At 43.7% G+C, this 17,663-nt stretch overlaps 1 protein-coding gene across 14 annotated transcripts in view; it reads left to right on the top strand.

Annotated features, from left to right (window-relative positions):
- The window catches only part of USP48 (ubiquitin specific peptidase 48), a 112,249-nt gene that overhangs the window by 12,905 nt on the left and 81,681 nt on the right, over nt 1-17,663 (top strand). For 7 of the 14 annotated variants that reach the window (XM_045476040.1, XM_045476038.1, XM_045476037.1 and 4 more), the window contains exon 1: nt 8,725-9,110. The exons of 2 other annotated variants lie outside the window; for them this stretch is intronic. In XM_045476040.1, coding sequence (XP_045331996.1) covers nt 8,977-9,110 — 134 coding nt within the window. In that variant the 5' untranslated portion in view covers nt 8,725-8,976. Of the gene's footprint in view, nt 1-8,706; nt 9,111-17,663 lie in introns of those variants that run through there. 5 more of the 14 variants (XM_045476043.1, XM_045476039.1, XM_045476036.1 and 2 more) reach the window with 2 other exon arrangements.

The following is a 17,663-nucleotide window of genomic DNA, read 5'->3' as shown; positions in this document are numbered from 1 at the left end:
AGCGTCCGACTTCGGCTCAGGTCACGATCTCATGGTCCGTGAGTTTGAGCCCCGCGTCGGGCTCTGTGCTGACAGCTCAGAGCCTGGAGCCTCCTTCAGATTCTGTGTCTCTCTCTCTCTCTGCCCCTCCCCTGCTCACGCTCTGTCTCTCTCAAAAAATAAACATTAAAAAAAAAAAAAAAAAAAGAAAGACCTTTGTGGTTACATTGGGTCTTAAGAGGTAATCCAGGATAATATCCCCATTTTAAGATCTTTAATCAAACCACATCTGCAAAGCTACATCCTTTTGCTACATAAGGTAACATATGCACAAATTTTGAGAATTAGGACATGGACATCTGTTTTACTGTATTTGGGCTTCCATAACAAAAATACCATACTAAAATAAAATTAAAATTTAAAAAAAATGCCATAGACTGGGTGGCTTATCAACAACAGAAATATTTCTTAGTAGTTCTAGAAGCTGGGAGGTTCAAGTTCAAAGTGCTCGCAGAAGCGGTGTCTGATGAGAACTTAATCTCCTCGTTCATAGAAAGCTGTCTTTTCACTATGTTTTCATGTTGGTGGAAGAGGCAAGGGAGCTTTCTGGGGTCTCTTTTATGAGAGCACTAATCCTATTCATAAGGGCTCCGCTCTCATGACCTAAGCACCCCCAAAGGCCCCACCTCCAAATACCATCACATTGGGCATTAGGATTTAGCCTGTGAATTTCTGGGAAATGAGAACATTCAGTCTATAGCAATATCTTCGAGGTGGGAGGGTGGGGCATTATTCTGCCTACCATAGCCCTATAGGTCATGACAAGTAGTTTAGATTTTATTTAAAATGTGAAATGATGACAAAATGGAGTGACATAACCTAATTTATGTTTCTATTTCTTTTTTATTGACCTATATAAAAGAGGGCCCAGGATGAAGGCTGGCAAAACTTCAGCTGTGATGCTGTGATTTATAAAAAGCAATACATATTTGGGGGGCGCCTGGCTGGCTCCATCGGTTAAGCATCCGACTTCGGCTCAGGTCATGATCTTGCGGTTTGTGAGTCTGAACCCCACATCTGTCAGCAGGTTCGTGAGTCCAAACCCCGCATCTGCAGCGTGGAGCCCACTGCAGATCCTCTGTCCCTCCTCCCCGCACCCCCCACCCTTACCGCTCTGTGCACCTCCCCCGTTCACTCTCGCTTTCTCTCAAAAATAAACATTAAAAAAATAAATACATACATGTTGGTCTTCCTTCATTCCTCCCAGAATTCCTAAACCCTTGGAATTTCCTAAGTAATTGGAGTGATAAAGTTGTCTTTTGTTATAACAAGCCCCTTCCAACTACTCCAGGCCTTCTGTTAATGAGATGATTTTTGGAAAGCCTCTGGGTAATTTAAGAATGGGGGCTAGTTGCCTGGAAAACCAATCATGATTAGAGGGCTGGAACTTTCAGCCTCAATCCCAGCCCCCGAACTCTGGGGAGTAGAGACTGAGATCAGTCATCAACAGTCGATGATTTAATCAACTCTGGCTGTGTAATGAAGCCTCCATAAAAACCTACAGGACTGGGGTTCAGAGAACTTCCAGGCTGGTGAACAGTGGGGTTGCTGGGGGTGTAGGGTGTCCAGAAAGGGCGTGTCCAGAAAGGGCATGAAAGCTCTGCCCCCCCTCTTACAATTCTTGCCCTATGCCCCTCTTCCGTCTGGTTGTTCCTAAGTTACAGCCTTTCCTAATAAACTGTTCATTGGTAGGTAGAATGTTTTCCTGAGTTCTGTGAGCTGCTCTAGCGAATCAGTCAAACCTGAGGAAGAGGTGATGGGCGCCTCTGACTTGTAGCCAGCTGGTCAGAAACCTGGATTTGCAACTGATGCCTGAAGGAGTGTATGTGTGTGTGCAGGCTTGAAGGACTGAACCCTTAACTTGTGTGATCTGATAATATCTCCAGGTAGATAGTGACAGAACTGAGTTAAATACGTAGGACGTATGGGAAACCCACACACCTGGTGTCAGTGAAGTGCGACTGTAGTATAGAGGAGACACATAGGAGTAAGTTTGTATTTTAGACTAGCGTTTAGAAAATCCGTGGAGGAGGAGGAAGAGGAGGAGGAGACAGCAAAGAAGACTGAGAAGGAGCAGTGACTGAGGGAAGTGGACAACCAGGAGCGGATACTGCCTAGAAACCAAGAGGACATTTCAAGACGGTAGGAGCAGTGACTGCAGTGAGCTCAGGGCTGAGAGAAGACTCCTGGGTTTGGTGACATGGGAGCCATGCGAACCTTGATAAGAGCAGCTGTAGGGAAATGAGAAGGTCGCAGGCCAGATTGGAGTTGTTTGAAGAGTGAACAGAAGGTGAGTAAGTCGAGAGAGTACAGACCTCGGCTGTCCACCCCGCTGGCACTCCCCACATGTGGCTAATGAGCACCTGAATAAGGCAAGTTTGAAATGTTTAAAAAAAAAATTTTTTTTTTCTGAGAGAGAGAGAAAGGCAGAGCTTGAGCAGGGGAGGGGCAGAGAGAGAGGGAGACACAGAACCCAAAGCAGGCTCCGGGCACTGAGCTGTCAGCACAGAGCCCGATGCCACACTTGAACTCATGAGCAGTGAGATCATGACCACAGCCAAAGTCAGAGGCTTAGCCAGCTGAGCCCCCGGGCGCCCCGAATGCGGCAAGTTTAAATTGAGATGACCTGCGAGTGTAAAATGCACACAGATTTCCAGAATATAGTGTGAAGAAAAGACGATCGAATATTTCGTTGATATTTTTTAAATATTGATTTCATGTGGAAACGTACCCACTTTGGATATACTAGGTTAATTATATTGTTGAAATTAACTTCACCTGTTTCTTTTTACTTTTTAAAATCTGGCTACTAGAAAATTTTAAATTACCTATATGGCCTGTATTCTATTTCTTTTGGAAAGTGCTAGGGATAGATAATTCTTTCGATAATTTTACTAAGGAGCTAAGAAATGGGGAGGAAAATAGATGGGAATTTAACATTGCTGACCATTCCCATCTTCTTGAAACTTTCCTCCCTAAGCTTCTCAGGTGCCCAATTCTTCTGATTCTCCTTATATCTAACAATTGTTCCTTCTGGACCTTCTTTCTAGGGTCCTTCCCGTTCCGAAAGCTTATTAGGTGAAGGAGCAAAACTGTACCATGTGGCTGTGCAGAAGAGTGTTCCAGGCAAAGGAAACCACAGATGCAAAGGCCCTGAGGCAGAAGTCGGCTTTGGTAGTTGTGCGCAGGGAGTAAGAAGATGGTGTTGCTGGCTCAAAGTTGGGGGAAGGGAGAGTGATAGGAAATGAAGTCTAGGCGGTAAGGTGTAGGGGAGAGGGCCTTTGGAGGAAGACAGGAGATAGGAAGGAGGGAGACAGGAAGTTTTTAGAGGTTTTTAAGCCAGGGAGTGTCCACTCAGTTTACATGCAGACTATAAAGAGACAAGGGTGAAACTTGGAGACCAGTTAGGAAGCTTTTGCAAAAATCCAGGTGGGATCAGGGTGGTGATGGTAACTGTAGGGTGGTTGTATTCTGCATATACTTTGAAGGCACAGTTGACAGGATTTGTTAGCTGTTTTTTTTTTTTTTTAAAGTTTTTATTTAATTATTTTGAGAGAGAGATTGCACACACATGAGCGGGGAGGTCAGAGAAAGAGGGAGAGAGAATCCCAAGCAGTTTTTGCACTGCCACCACAGAGCCGGATGTGGGGCTCAAACTCACAAACCATATCATGACCTGAGCCGAGATCAAGAGTCAGACACTTAACCCACTGAGCCACCCGGGCACCCGACTGACAGGATTTGTAAAAGGACTGGATGGGGACGTAAGAGAAGGGTAGGTTAAACCTGCCTCTAAAGCTTCTGAAAGGATAGAGTTGCCATTTGTTGAGATGGCAAAGATTTAGAAGGATATTTGGGGGCAATTGGAAGTAGAACAAGGATAGGTTTTGGACTTGTAAAGTGTATCGCACACTAGAGATGCCAGGTAAGCAGTAGGACATACAAATCTGGCATCACAGGAGTGAGGTCAAGTCTGGAGATACGAATTTGGCAGTCAACACACAGCTGGTATTTAAAGCTACATAAGGAGATCAGATCACCCAGGGAGTAAATATGTATTAGAGAAAGGTCCAGGGACAAGTTAGAGAGAAGAGCAAACCAGCAAAGGGCACTAAAAAAGAATGGCCAGGGGCGCCTGGGTGGCGCAGTCGGTTAAGCGTCCGACTTCAGCCAGGTCACGATCTCGCGGTCCGTGAGTTCGAGCCCCGCGTCGGGCTCTGGGCTGACGGCTCAGAGCCTGGAGCCTGTTTCCGATTCTGTGTCTCCCTCTCTCTCTGCCCCTCCCCTGTTCATGCTCTGTCTCTCTCTGTCCCAAAAATAAATAAACGTTGAAAAAAAAAAAAATTAAAAAAAAAAAAAAAAAAAAAAAAAGAATGGCCAGTGAATCGTGGGAAAAGCAGGAGAGGGGCGCCTGGGTGGCGCAGTCGGTTAAGCGTCCGACTTCAGCCAGGTCACGATCTCGCGGTCCGTGAGTTCGAGCCCCGCGTCGGGCTCTGGGCTGATGGCTCAGAGCCTGGAGCCTGTTTCCGATTCTGTGTCTCCCTCTCTCTCTGCCCCTCCCCCATTCATGCTCTGTCTCTCTCTGTCCCAAAAATAAATAAATGTTGAAAAGCAGGAGAATGTGGTATCCTGCAACTTAAGAAAAGGAAGAGGTTCCAGAGAGAGATTGAATAATGGTTCAGATGCTTTGGATTGGTAGGACAAAATCAAGTGTGAGCTTACCAATGTATTTCACAGTGTGACCTTCATATGAGTGGTTTTGGGGGAGACAGAGACAAGAGCTTGATTTGGAATTAATTTAATGGGGACAGGAAGAGGGGAACTGGAGAAAACTATAGACAACTCTTTTCAGTTTTATTATAAAGAGGGAGCAGAAAAATGGGACAGTAGCTTGGGGTGGATGTGGGAGTCAAGAGAGAGTTTGTTAAACTTGGGAGAAATCAAATCACATTTGAATGCTGACGAGAATCATCCAGCATAGAACGAAAACTTAATGGTGCAGGACAATATATCCTGCAAGATTCAGATTCATGTCTGCTGTCTTGACATGTATGTCCCTTATGCATCTGAAACCACTTAAAAAACCAATAAAAATCAAAATGACTGCACCAACGCTTCAGCAAACCTGGATTTTAAAGTAACCTTTTCCCTCTCTTCAGCAAACTTGCCCTCCTCTCTTACCACCCTAAAGACAAGACTGGAAGCTGGTAGCACCACACAATGCCTGTCAAAACCAGCCAGATCCTGTATTTCCCTATAACCCTCCTGCCCCTTCCTCTGGGAGGGCTTGCAGTTTGTTTTTTTTTTTTTTAATATACGTATTAAAAATTTTTTTTTTAATGTTTGTTTACTTTTGAGAGGGGGAGGGGCAGAGAGAGAGGGAGAGACATAATCCAGAGCTGGCTCCAGGTGCTGAGCCGTCAGCAGAGCCTGATGCGGGGCTTGAACTCATCAACTGTGAGATCATGACCTGAGTTGGACACTTAACTGATTGAGCCACCCAGGTGCCTACACACACACACATACACACACACACACACACACACACACACACACACATTTTAACTTTATTTATTTGTAAGAGAGAGTGAGCACAAGCAGGGGAGGGGAAGAGAGAGTGGGAGAAAGAAAATCTTAAGCAGGCTCCATGCTCAATGCAGACCCTGACACGGGACTGGATCCCACGACCATGAGACCAGGACCTGAGCCAAAAACAAAGAGTTGAATGCTTAACTGAGGGAGCCATCCAGGTGCCCCAGGCTTTCAGGTTTTGAAGGTCAGCCTGCTACAGCCTCCTTTGCCTGCAAAGCAATAAAGCTATTGTTCCTCCTTACCCTAAACTCTGTCTTCCTGTTATATTTTGGCTCTGAAGCATGGAAGTTGGTTTTTGACCACACGCCTAAAATGCAATACAGTCGACTCTTGAATAACACAGGCTCGGACTGTGTGGGCCCACTTGAACTTTTTCCGATATAGTACAGTACAGTAAATGTATTTTTCTCTTCTTTATGATTTTCTTAGTAACATTTTCTTTAGCTTGCTTTAAGAATACAGTCTATAATACATAAAACATACAAAATGTGTTCATGGACTTATCGATAAGGCTCCTGCTCAACAGCAAGCTATCAGTAGCTAAGTTTTTGGGCAGTCAAGAATTATACCCAGACTTTCCACGCTGCTGGGGGTCAAGGTACAGCACATAGTTCAAGGGTCTACTGTATTTTAAAAATTGAAATCATCATCTCCCTTCTAAACTTGCTCCTTCTGTAGTCCCTATCTCACTTGGTAGAAACTATTACCCAGGTTTGAAAACTGGCATATAGGGGCGCCTGGGTGGCTCAGTCAGTTGAGTGTCCGACTTCGGCTCAGGTCATGATCTCACGGTCCATGAGTTCGAGCCCCATGTCGGGCTCTGTGCTGACAGCTCAGAGCCTGGAGCCTGCTTCGGATTCTGTGTCTCCCTCTCTCTCTGACCCTCCCCCATTCATGCTCTGTCTCTCTCTGTCTCAAAAATAAATGAACATTAAAAAAAAATTTTTTTAATTAAAAAAAAACTGGCATATAGCAGTGACAGCCTGGTGAATAATACAATTTCATCATTTGCTAAGTGAGACAATGGGTGGCACAGGGAGCTGTAAGCACCAAGGAAAGGGCTATGACCCAAACTTGAAGGTCAAATAACAGGTGAATAGACACTGGTTAGACCAACATCATCAAGTTGTAGCAATTCCACATCCTAGGTATCTTTCAAATTTGTCTCCTCAGGCGGTTATCTATTATGAAACAGGACAACCTCCATTTTGACCACATTATGTACTTTCTAATTGATTAAGTTCTTTCCAGCTTAATTCCTAATTTTGGCAAAAGACCCTGCAGGCAAAGCATCCCCCCCCCCCCCCCCCCCCCCCCACCATGTGAGCCAAAATCACCCCCTGAAGCAACAAGGACTGCCCTGGGCCAGCCAGACCAGGAGTGATTGAGGAAGACTGACCTGACCTTCGCTGCTTACCTGCTAGAACCTAACGACTGTAGTCTCTCATTTTCCTTATATAAATGTAAACGTATTTTCAGCCCTTTAGAGAAGTCTTTGAGATGCTAGTCCATGGTCTTCCCCGAGTCGGCCTCACGGAAATAAATTCCTTTCTCTTTTCACCACCACTACTGCCACTCATGCTCTGCCTTTGGATTTTGTCAGTGGCAAGTGGTTGAACCTGGTCTGTTTGGGAGCCCCTGGGCTGTGCTTTTATACCCCACCCCTGGTACAATTACGTTGCCCCAGTTTAGGCCTTCATGATCTCTGGCCTGTTATTACTTCAGTAGTCTTCTAAGAGGTTTCTCTACTTTTGACCTTGACTCAAACTGAAAAAGCTATACAAAATGCAAATCTCCAATGTATGCCTCACCAGCTTTAAACATTTCAAGGAATCTCTGGGATAAAGGCAAAGTCGGCCTGCCTCTCAAGGCTTACCTCTAACCTAACCTCCCTCTGTCTCAGAATTTGTTTTCTCACACCAAGAAGTCTCTCTCTTCTGTGCCTTTGCTCCTTAGGGTTCCCTTTGTCTGTAACGGTGCCTTTTTTCTATCCTGGCTAAGTTCTGATTTTTTAAGATGTGTTTAGGAATTACCTCTTCTAGTAGGCCTTTTACCAAGTACTGCAAACCTTCCAAGGCTGGGAAGGGGATCTTTGTGTTTCTACCGCTCTCCCCTCACCGCCCCCAACCCCCCCCAACCCCCCCCCCCCCACCCCAAGGCCGGGACCACGTCTTATCTTCGTCGTGCTTTCAGCAAATGTTTATCTAATGAATGACTAGCACACTTTAAGCATCAAGTCCAAGGTTACCCAGCTGGTAAACTGCTGAGTCAGAAATTAGCGCTTAGACCCCTGGAGGGCTCTCATTCGAATGTAAAGTCCTCAAAACCTTCCCTCCAACAGTGCCCTTTACAGTTTGCAAAACATTATGATAAGGCTACTCTTTAGATCCTGGGGCAGGACTTGTAAAAAGGAAATGTTTTTAAACCCGGGAGCTAGAGAAGAGCTTCGGAAAAGGACTAAGTCCTCTAAAAGAGAGGACAGCAGTCAGGGGGTCAGCCAGCTGCCAGAAGACCCTCCCAGCCAGAGAAACCCCACCCGAAGCCCACCTCACCCGAAGCCCCCCTCCACCTCGAGGACTACAAATCCCAGCATGCCTCGCATCCAGTGAGTGACAGCACGCTATGCATGCCGGGACATGTAGTCCAGTTCTACTTGAGAAAAGGCCCAGAACATCCCGCGACGTCAGGAGGGCTCGGGAAAGGAGTCGGAACCGGTCCAGGCTCAAGTTTAATCATCCTCTACAGAGCCAACCGTCGTTTTTTTGGTGACCTGGTTTCAGGTCCTACCCCGCAGTCCAGCGGCCCTATGATGTGCGTTGAGTAGCTTCTCGCGTGATTCCTTCAAGGTTAAGGAGAAGTACCAGAGAGCGAGAATAGGCAGCCTTTTGCCCTCGAGGTGCCAGCTTGTTAGGGTAGTGGTTCGCAGGACGCTACCCTGGACAGGTGCTTAGACGCTGCTTCCCCAGCAGCGCCGGTGAGGACGTGGCAACAGTACCTCGAACAGGCTGCTTCCCCTTCCTCCACCCGTCGGGCTAGAGGCGCGGGGTGGCGCAAAGACTGCTGGGAACGCGCATGCGCCCACCGCGGCGGGGAGTATACCTCCAACGTCTGCGGGCGCGAGGGGTGTCGGGTGTCGGCGGCGGCGCTTTGCGGCTAGTCGTGCGGGTCGGGCGCGGGCGGGCGGGCGCGGCGGCAGTGGCGCGCACAGGTGATTGACTGGCCAGCTGGCTGAGGGATCGCCTGGTCCCCATTGCTGGCAGGTGGCGGAGCCCATTTGGGCGGCGGCAGCGGCAGCAGCAACAGCAGCGACGGCTCGGCTCGGGAGGCGCTCTTCGGGCCAAGGCCATGGCCCCGCGGCTGCAGCTGGAGAAGGCGGCCTGGCGCTGGGCGGAGACGGTGCGGCCCGAGGAGGTGTCGCAGGAGCACATCGAGACCGCGTACCGCATCTGGCTGGAGCCTTGCATCCGCGGCGTGTGCAGGTGAGGCCCGCGCACTGGGCCTTGCGCCCCCGGTTCGGACTTCGGAAAACCGGGCCGGGGGCCGGGGGTCATATTGGGGGAAAGAGGACAGCAGCCAGCTGCGTGCATCTAGCAGGCGCGGAGAGGGGCAAGGTGGAGGCTTCCTCCTTAACGCCGTCTGGGCGACCTGAGTAACGCAGCCTTCCCGGGCTTTGCATGGAGGTGATGCTGCTGGAAGCCCTTTAGAAACGGTTCTAGGTTCTTGTCTAGAAGATGGCGGTGGAAATGGTTGAAGGCAGGAGCTGAGAGCTTAGCAAACGTTGTTGGCTGTTGTATCTTGGCCACGGCTCAGCTTTTTCCATTGTAGAAAGGGAACTTCTTGGAAGTGAGTTTCATCACAGTATATCTTTTATTACTGGTGACGCTAAGGCTTGGTCGTCTTAGTATTAGTTTTGGATAGGGCTGATTTAGAGAACCGTATGGGTAGTCTACGTCATCGACACCTTCACCCCCAGTTGACCTACCCTCTCGTTCATCTGTTTTAGCTTTCCCCCCCCCCTTTTTTGGGGGGTCGTTTCGACCGTACCACTTTACCAAGTGCGAAGTGTGAGCTGTATAAGTTCTGTCCTTCACTTCTGCTTAGCCCTTGAATCTTGACTTTCCTTTTAGTTCGAATTCTTAGGCATTGTTCCTGTCTCTTCTGTTTTTCCACCTTTTAACGCGGGAACTATAGTTTTTGTTCTGGAATGTTGTTGAATTGAGTTGGCCAAACCGGGCATGCTCAGTAGCTTTACTTCAGCAGGCATTTAGTAAAGGCTTTCTGGAGTTTTTAAGCGGCGGGACCCGGAAGGAATGGAAGTCAAGGTCTCGCTTTGGAATTTAAGTCTAGGTTGAGAAGTGATTCAGGTTAGGGAGCTTCCATAAGGCTAACGAATAATTCTAAGTTCTAGGGCATCTGGCTTGCAAGGAGGGGACATCTGACTCCAACAGTAAGCCCTGGAATGACAGAGGCTGTGTATAACAGAATTTATTAAGTTCAGTTAGTTTCCCAAAATAATTAGATTCTAGAGAAGCAAAAAAAAAAAAAAAACAAAAACAAAAAACCCCACCACTCTATCACTGTTAGAATTCTGATTTTAACGCAAATTAGGGAGTAGAAATTGACTGCGATCCTTATAAGGGGAATGTCCTAAGAGTTTTAAGTTGCAGGTAGCCTGGGTGGCTCAGTCCATTAAGTTCCTGAGTTCAAGCCCTGCACCCAGCTCTTTGCTGACAGCTCAGAGCCTGGAGCCTGCTTCTGATTCTGTGTCTGCCTCTCTCTGCCCCCCCCCCCCCACTCGTGCTCTCTCTCTCTCTCTCTCTCTCTCTCTCAAAAACATTAAAAAAGTTATTTTTAAGTTGCAATTGCAAGGTTTATATCCAAACAGGTGTTTGTTTTTTTTTTTTTTTTTTAAAGCATCGAGATATAATTCACATATTGTATGATTCACCTATTTAAAATGTACTATTCAGTGGTTTCTGTTTGTATATTCAGGGCTGTTTAGCAATGCCCACAGTCTTGACTTTAGAACATTTGCCCACCTCCCCACCTAGCCCTTTAGCCATTGGATTGGCACTCAGTCCTCTGTACATCACCACCCAAGCTCCAGGCAACCACCCATCAACTTTTCTGCTTCTAAATTTGCCTATCTTGGACATGTCATGTGAATAGAACCACAAAATATGTGGACTTTGTGACTGACTCCTTTCACTTAGTGTAATGTTTTCAGGGGTCATCACGTTGTAGCATGTGTCAGTATTTCATTTTAAAAAGTGTGCAAAAGACAACAAAATGTATTCTTTTAAAGTATACAGGGGTCCCTGGGTAGCCCAGTTGATTAGGCATTCGGCTCAGGTCATGATCTCACAGTTTGTGATTTTGAGACCAGCATCGGGCTCTCTGCAGCCACCAAGAGCTGGCTTCCGATCCTCTGTTTCCCTCTCTATCTGCCTCTTCCCTCCCACTACCTCCCCACATGTGTGCTCTCTTTCAAAAATAAGTAAACATTAAAAAAAAAAAATAGTATACAATTAAGTTGTACAACCATCACCATTGTCTAGTTCCTGAATCAAAGGGAGGCTTAACTGAATGAGCCACCCAGGAGTCCCCCCGCGTGTCCCCTGCCCCTGCCTTTTTTAATTTTAATTTTTAAAGTAGGCTCTACCCTCAATGTGGGGCTTGAACTCAAAACCCCAGTGATTGAGTCACGTGCTCTACCTACTGAGCCTACCAGGTGCCCCCAGCTTTTTCTGTTACCTTAAAAGGAGACTCCATATCCTTTAAACAGTCACTTCCCGTTTCCCCTTCATGCCACCTTCTGGCAACCACTGAACTTCCTGTCTTGTAGGTGTCTCTTCTAAATATTTCACGTAAATGGAATCAGACAATATGTGGCCTTTTTTTGTGTGGCTTTCAGGTAGCATGTTTTTTCAGTGTCTTCCATGTTGTAGCGTATATCAGTACGTTATTCCTTTTTGTGGGCTGAATAATATTCCTTTGTTTGGATATATCATATTGTTTATCCATCAGTTGATGGCCTTAGAAAATTTCCCCCCGACTTTATTGACAAATAATTGACAAATAGAATAACCTGTATTTGAAGTTTACAACGTGATGATTTGATAAACATGGTGGAATGATTACCAAGATCAAGGTAGTTAACACATCCATCACTTCACCTAGCGTAGTTAACTTGATAAACATTTTTGTTCTGTCCACTTTTTGGCTGTTAGGAATAGTGCTGCTATGAACATTTGGGTGCAGGTTTTTGTTGGAATACGTGCTTTCAGTTCTTTCGAGTGTATACCTAGGAGTGAAATTGCTGGGTCACGGTAATTATGTTTAACTCACTGAGGAACCGCCACAGTTTTCTACAGCTGCTGTGCTGGTCATTTTGCATTCCCACCAGGAATGTAGGAGGGTTTCAATTTCTTTCCATGCTTGTCAACACTTGCTATTTTCTGTTTGTTTTTATGCCATCCTAGTGTGTTTGAAGTGGCATCTGTTACTTTTGGTTTGCATGTTTGTAATGACCAATGAATTGAACATCTTTTTCCATGTTTGTCGGCCATTTTTCTTTTTTTTGTTACTGAATAATATTCCATTTTATATGTACTACACACTTATATAACCGTTCACCAGCTGACAGACATTTGGGTTTCTACTTTTTGGCTGCTACCAACGTTTGTGTAGGGTTTTTGTGCAGTTGTATTCTTTTTTCTTGGGTATATATGTAGGAGTGGAATTGCGGGGTCATAAAACTCTGTTTAACATTTTGAGGAGCTGACAAATTATTTTCCAAAGTGGCTGTGGTATTTTACATATTCATGGTTTAGATGAAGATTTCTCCACGTCCTTAACTCTTGTTTTTGGTTGTCTTTTTTTCTTCACAGTCATCCTAGTAGGTATAAATGGTATCCCTGTAGTTTTGGTTTGCATTTGCCTGATGACTAAGGTTGAGCCTCTTTTCATGTGCTTCTTGGCCATTCCTGTATCTTTGGAGAAATGTCTATTCAAGTCCTTTGCCCATTTTAAAATTGGGTTATGTATTTTTTTATTATTGAGTTGGAAGAGTTCTTTTTTGGATACACATCCCTTATATTGGCAAAAATTTTCTCATTTCTGTGGGTTTTCACATTTTTGATGTTATTTGTAGTGCAAAAGCAATATTGATGCAGTCCAGATCTTTCTCTCCCTTTCTTTCTTTTTTCTTTTCTTTTCTTTTTTCTTTCTTTCTTTCTTTCTTTCTTTCTTTCTTTCTTTCTTTCTTTCTTTCTTTCCTTCCTTCCTTCCTTCCTTCCTTCCTTCCTTCCTTCCTTCCTTCCTTCCTTCCTTCCTTGTGCTTTTGAGACCATGTATAATCTGAGGTCCAAGCATTTTTTATATAAATATCAAAGGTTTCTTTTCCACTAGGTGTCTCCTTTTTTTCTTTCCTTCTTTAAAGTTCATTTATTTTGAGAGAGCATGAGCTGGGGGAGGGGCAGAGAAAGAGAGAAAATCCCTGGTAGGCTCTACACCTCAGCACAGGGCCTGATGTGGGGCTCGAACCCACAAACTGCAAGACCATGACCTAAGCCGAAATCAAGAGTACAACACTTAAACCAACTGAGCTACGCAGGTGCTCCCATTTTCTCCTTTTGTTTAAGTGTTTCTTCGGACTCTTAGCAAGAATATTTTAAAGGATTAAACTAATGGTATCAATATCCTTTCTTTAAATGTTTATTTAAAGAGAGAAAACAAATGAGCAGGGGCAGAGTGCGAGGGAGAGAGAATCACAAGCAAGCTCCATCCTGTTGGGCTCACAACCCTGAGATCACGGCCTGAGCCAAAATGTAGAGTGGGATGCTTTCTTTACCAGTTGAGCCACCTGGGTGCCCCATAATGTACTTTTTTTTTTTTTTAAATACTTTACACGATTGTTAGAGGAGATTCCAGAGCTGAAGCAGTGTTTAGATCTACTCAAAGACTAGGTGAATCAAGACTTTTATTTACATCTCTGAAACTGCTTAGTACAATCACAGATGAGAGCAATCTATAGTAAATCCTATATCCACAGAATTCTGAAAATACTGTGTCTTAATTCTTACAAGCAGAGGTTTTGCTAACAATGAGGGTGATAGTTCCTTGCAGTGAATTGGTTGGGTGGGAGCTGTGGATTTTTCATTGTGATCCATATTGCTAAATTGCCCATCAGAATGATGGTTCCACTTTACGGTCCTGTGTAAGAATGTCTTGTTTCCTCACACCATTCACTAGCACAATGTTAATCATACTTTTTGATCTGATAGGTCTTGTGTGTTAATTTGTGTGTGTGTGTGTGTGTGTGTGTGTGTGTGTGTGTGTGTAACAGTTAAAATTTTGATATGGATTTTCAGTCTGGACTAGTTTATACTTCTAGCTGTGTATATAGAAGTACAGTGTCCACTCTGTTCTCCTTAGAGAAACAGTACTGATGACTGTTATAAAATTAAAGCATTCTAGTAAGTCAGTATCATGCCAGTTTCAAAAACATTTCAATGACTTCTCATAGCTCTAGTCCAAAAACAAAGGTATTATTTGTCAGTAATCTCTATACCCAACATGGCGCTCAAACTCACAACTCCGAGTAAGAGTTACATGTTCCTCCAACCAAGCAGCCTGGTGCCCCTGTAAGTTGTTGGTTTAAATAGGTGTCTGTGTTCCATGAAACGCGTGTCCTTGTCTATTCTTGTTCATTGTTTTGCATCTTTCTGCTGTCTAGCCCTTGAACACTCAGAACACTTAATCCTTACCCAGTTTTTGTGTGAAAGCTCAGCTCCTCCTTAATTTCAGGCTCATATCTACCCACCATTAACGTTGTATACATATCCTCTTTTTCTGCATATTTTTTAAATATGACACATATATTTAAACATGGTAAATACTTATTGAGTACCTGTTCTGTGCCTTGCTGGGGTAATAGTCATTCTTTCATTCGACAGATGTTTTTGGTATCTACTATGTGAGCTTGGTGTAGTATTCTAGAGAGGCTCTGGGATAAAGCCCCAGAAGGTGAAGTTCCTTTCTTCATGTGCCATATGTTTTACAAATTTTTAAAGTTTTTTTTCTTTTTAAATTTACTTTTAGTTAATTAATTTTTAACTTTACATCCAAGTTAGCATATAGTGCACCAACGATTTCAGGAATAGATTCCAGTGATTCATCCCCTCTAACACCCAGTGCCCATCCCACCAAGTGTTTTCCTTAATGCCCTTTGCCCATTTAGCCCATCCTTCCTCCAGCAACCCTGTTTGTTCTCTATATTTAAGAGTCTCTTGTGTTTTGTTCCCCTCCCTGTTTTTATTTTTGTTTCCCTTCCCTTATGTTCATCTGTTTTGAATCTTAAATTCCACATATGAGTGAAGTCCTAGATTTGTCTTTTTCTGACTAATTTTGCTTAGCATAATACCCTAGAGGGAACTAGAGTTCTATCCAGGTTGTTGCAAATGGCAAGATTTCATTCTTTCTGATTGCCGAGCAATACTCCAGTGCGTGCATGCGTGCGTGTATACCACATATATATACCACATCTTTATCCATTTATCTGTCGATGGACATTTGGGCTCTTTCCATACTTTGGCTATTGTTGATAGTACTGCTATAAACATTGGGAATTTAAAGTTTTTATTTATTTATTTTGGAGAGAGAGAGAGACCCAGTGGGGAAGGGCAGAGAGAGGGAGAGAGAATCTCAAGCAGGCTCCGCACTGCCAGCACAGAGCCCTGATGTGAACCCTGAGATCTTGAGAGATCTTGGCCCGAACCAAAATCAAGAGTCAGACTCTTAACCTACTGAGCCACCCAGGCACCCCTCATGTGCCATATATTTTACAGGTGAGACAGAATATAATCAAACAGCATGATTGTTATTTTAGAAGAAAAAGGGAGCAGCGCCTGGGTGGCTCAGTTGGTTAAGCATCCAAGTCTTGGTTTCTGATAAGGTCAAGATCTCAGGGTCTTGTGATCTAGCCCTGCCTCCTGTTCAGTGCGGGGTGTTGGGGGCAGAACCTGCTTAAGAGTCTCTCCCTTGCTCTGCCCCTCCCTTCCTCCCTAGCTCACTATTTATTTATTTATTTATTTCCCTCCCTAGCTCTTTCTAAAATAAAAATAAATCAAAAAAATTTTTTAAAAGGGGAGGAATGTCCCACTGCATACTTTTTGCCAGTTATTTTTATTTGATAATGTACCTTTTTCCATATTAGTGCATCTAGAAAACTTACTCTTTTTGATAGCTATGTGATACTTCATTGTGTAGGGGTAGATGTGTTATAATTTAGCCATTTGCCTCCTGATGGACCTTTGGGTTTCTGGGTTTTGCTGCTGTATAGATCCTGCTTCTGTAAACATCCCTCTATATATGTATCTGGGTTGAGTGAGTGTTTTCACTTAGGTTGCAAGTTGAGAAACTGCTGAGGTAAAGGGCATGATGACCATTTAAAATTTTGATTGGTGGTAAAAGTTCATACTATTTAATACTGCATCCTGTATTCACCCTATTTCACCCTGGGAATAGGCATTCTTATTTCAAACATCAATGTCATTAGTGAAAAATACCATCTTATTTTCATATGCCTTTTTTTTTTTTTTTTTGCTAGTGGCTTTGGGCATCTTGTTATATATGGGTGTTCTGGATTGTTGATCATTTTCTTACTGATTTTCAAGAGCTCTTTGAGTATTTCTGCTGAAGATACTTTGCCCCCAATTTTGTTTTTTTTTTTTTTTTTTTTTTGACTTTGTGGGTTTTGTTTCTCTTTTGGTACATTCAAACTCATGATATTTTTATGTGGTCATATTATCAATGCTTATCTTTATGGCTTCTGGATTTCCCAATTCCAATATTGTAGAAATATTCACCCATGTTTTGTTTTAGTACTGATGGTCTCATTTTATGTATCCAGTCTTTTTTTTTTTTTTTTTTTTTGTATTCATCCTTTGTCCTCTTCAGTTTCATTTGATTGAGGGAGTGAGATAAGGATCCATCTTCATTTCACTTTTTACCAAATGGCTACTCAATTTTTTCAAACCATTTATTGAGTAATCTAGTCTTTTCCTCCACGAGTTCAAAAGGCTACCTTTATTATATGACAAATTATTGGGTGTACTTGGATTTATTTCTCATCCCTGTTGTAATGATTTGATTCATTGTATCTCTTAGGATCGCCTTTCCACTTACTGGGTAACAATTAAAAAATACCTGATAGGGTGAATCCTTCTTAATTACTCTTAGAATTTTTCTAGTGTTCTTTTTTAATTAAAATTTATTTTTTTACATACAGGAAAGTACACAAATCTAAAAATTACACAGGATGAATGACCACAAAGGGAACATACCTATGTATCTGCCACCAATATTAAAATGGTACTAGCATTCCAGAACGCACCCGTGTTTCATTTACTGCCTCTTAATTGGTCATTAGCCTCTTCCTGCTCCTTAAAAGTAACCAAGCACTGCCCTTACTTTGGACACCGCAGATTGTTTTGCCTATTTTGAACTTTGTATATAATTAGTTATACCTTGTAGTTCTTTTTGTGTCTGGCTTCTTTTGATCAGCATTGTGTGATTTGTCCACATTGTGGGTAATGGTAGTGTGTTCATTTTTAATGTGCAGTATTTCATTGTGTTGCAATATACTTTATCCTTTCTGCTGCTAATGGTCATTTGGAATTTTTCCAGTATTTGGCTGTTATGAACAAAGCTGCAGTGAAAACTTTTGTATGTATCTTTTGGTGCCATACATACGCTTTTTTTTTTTCGTGTGTGTGTGTGTGTGTGTGTGTGTGTGTGTGTATTTTATTTATTTATTGAGAGTGCATGAGCACGGGAGGTGCAGAAGGAGGCGGGCAGAGGATTCAAAGCCGGCTCCTTGCTGACAGCAGCGAGCTCGATGTGGGGCTCAAACCCATGAACCGTGAGGTCATGACCTGAGCTGAAGTTGGAGCTTCAATCCATTGAGCCACCCAGGTGCCCCTTTATGTATACATTTTTGATAAAAGGACTTGCTGGGTCATAGAAGTTTA

The sequence above is a fragment of the Leopardus geoffroyi genome, chromosome C1 (assembly GCF_018350155.1).
Source record: "Leopardus geoffroyi isolate Oge1 chromosome C1, O.geoffroyi_Oge1_pat1.0, whole genome shotgun sequence".
Classification (NCBI taxonomy): Eukaryota; Metazoa; Chordata; class Mammalia; order Carnivora; family Felidae; genus Leopardus; species Leopardus geoffroyi.
This window is presented reverse-complemented; position numbering and strand designations above follow the sequence as displayed.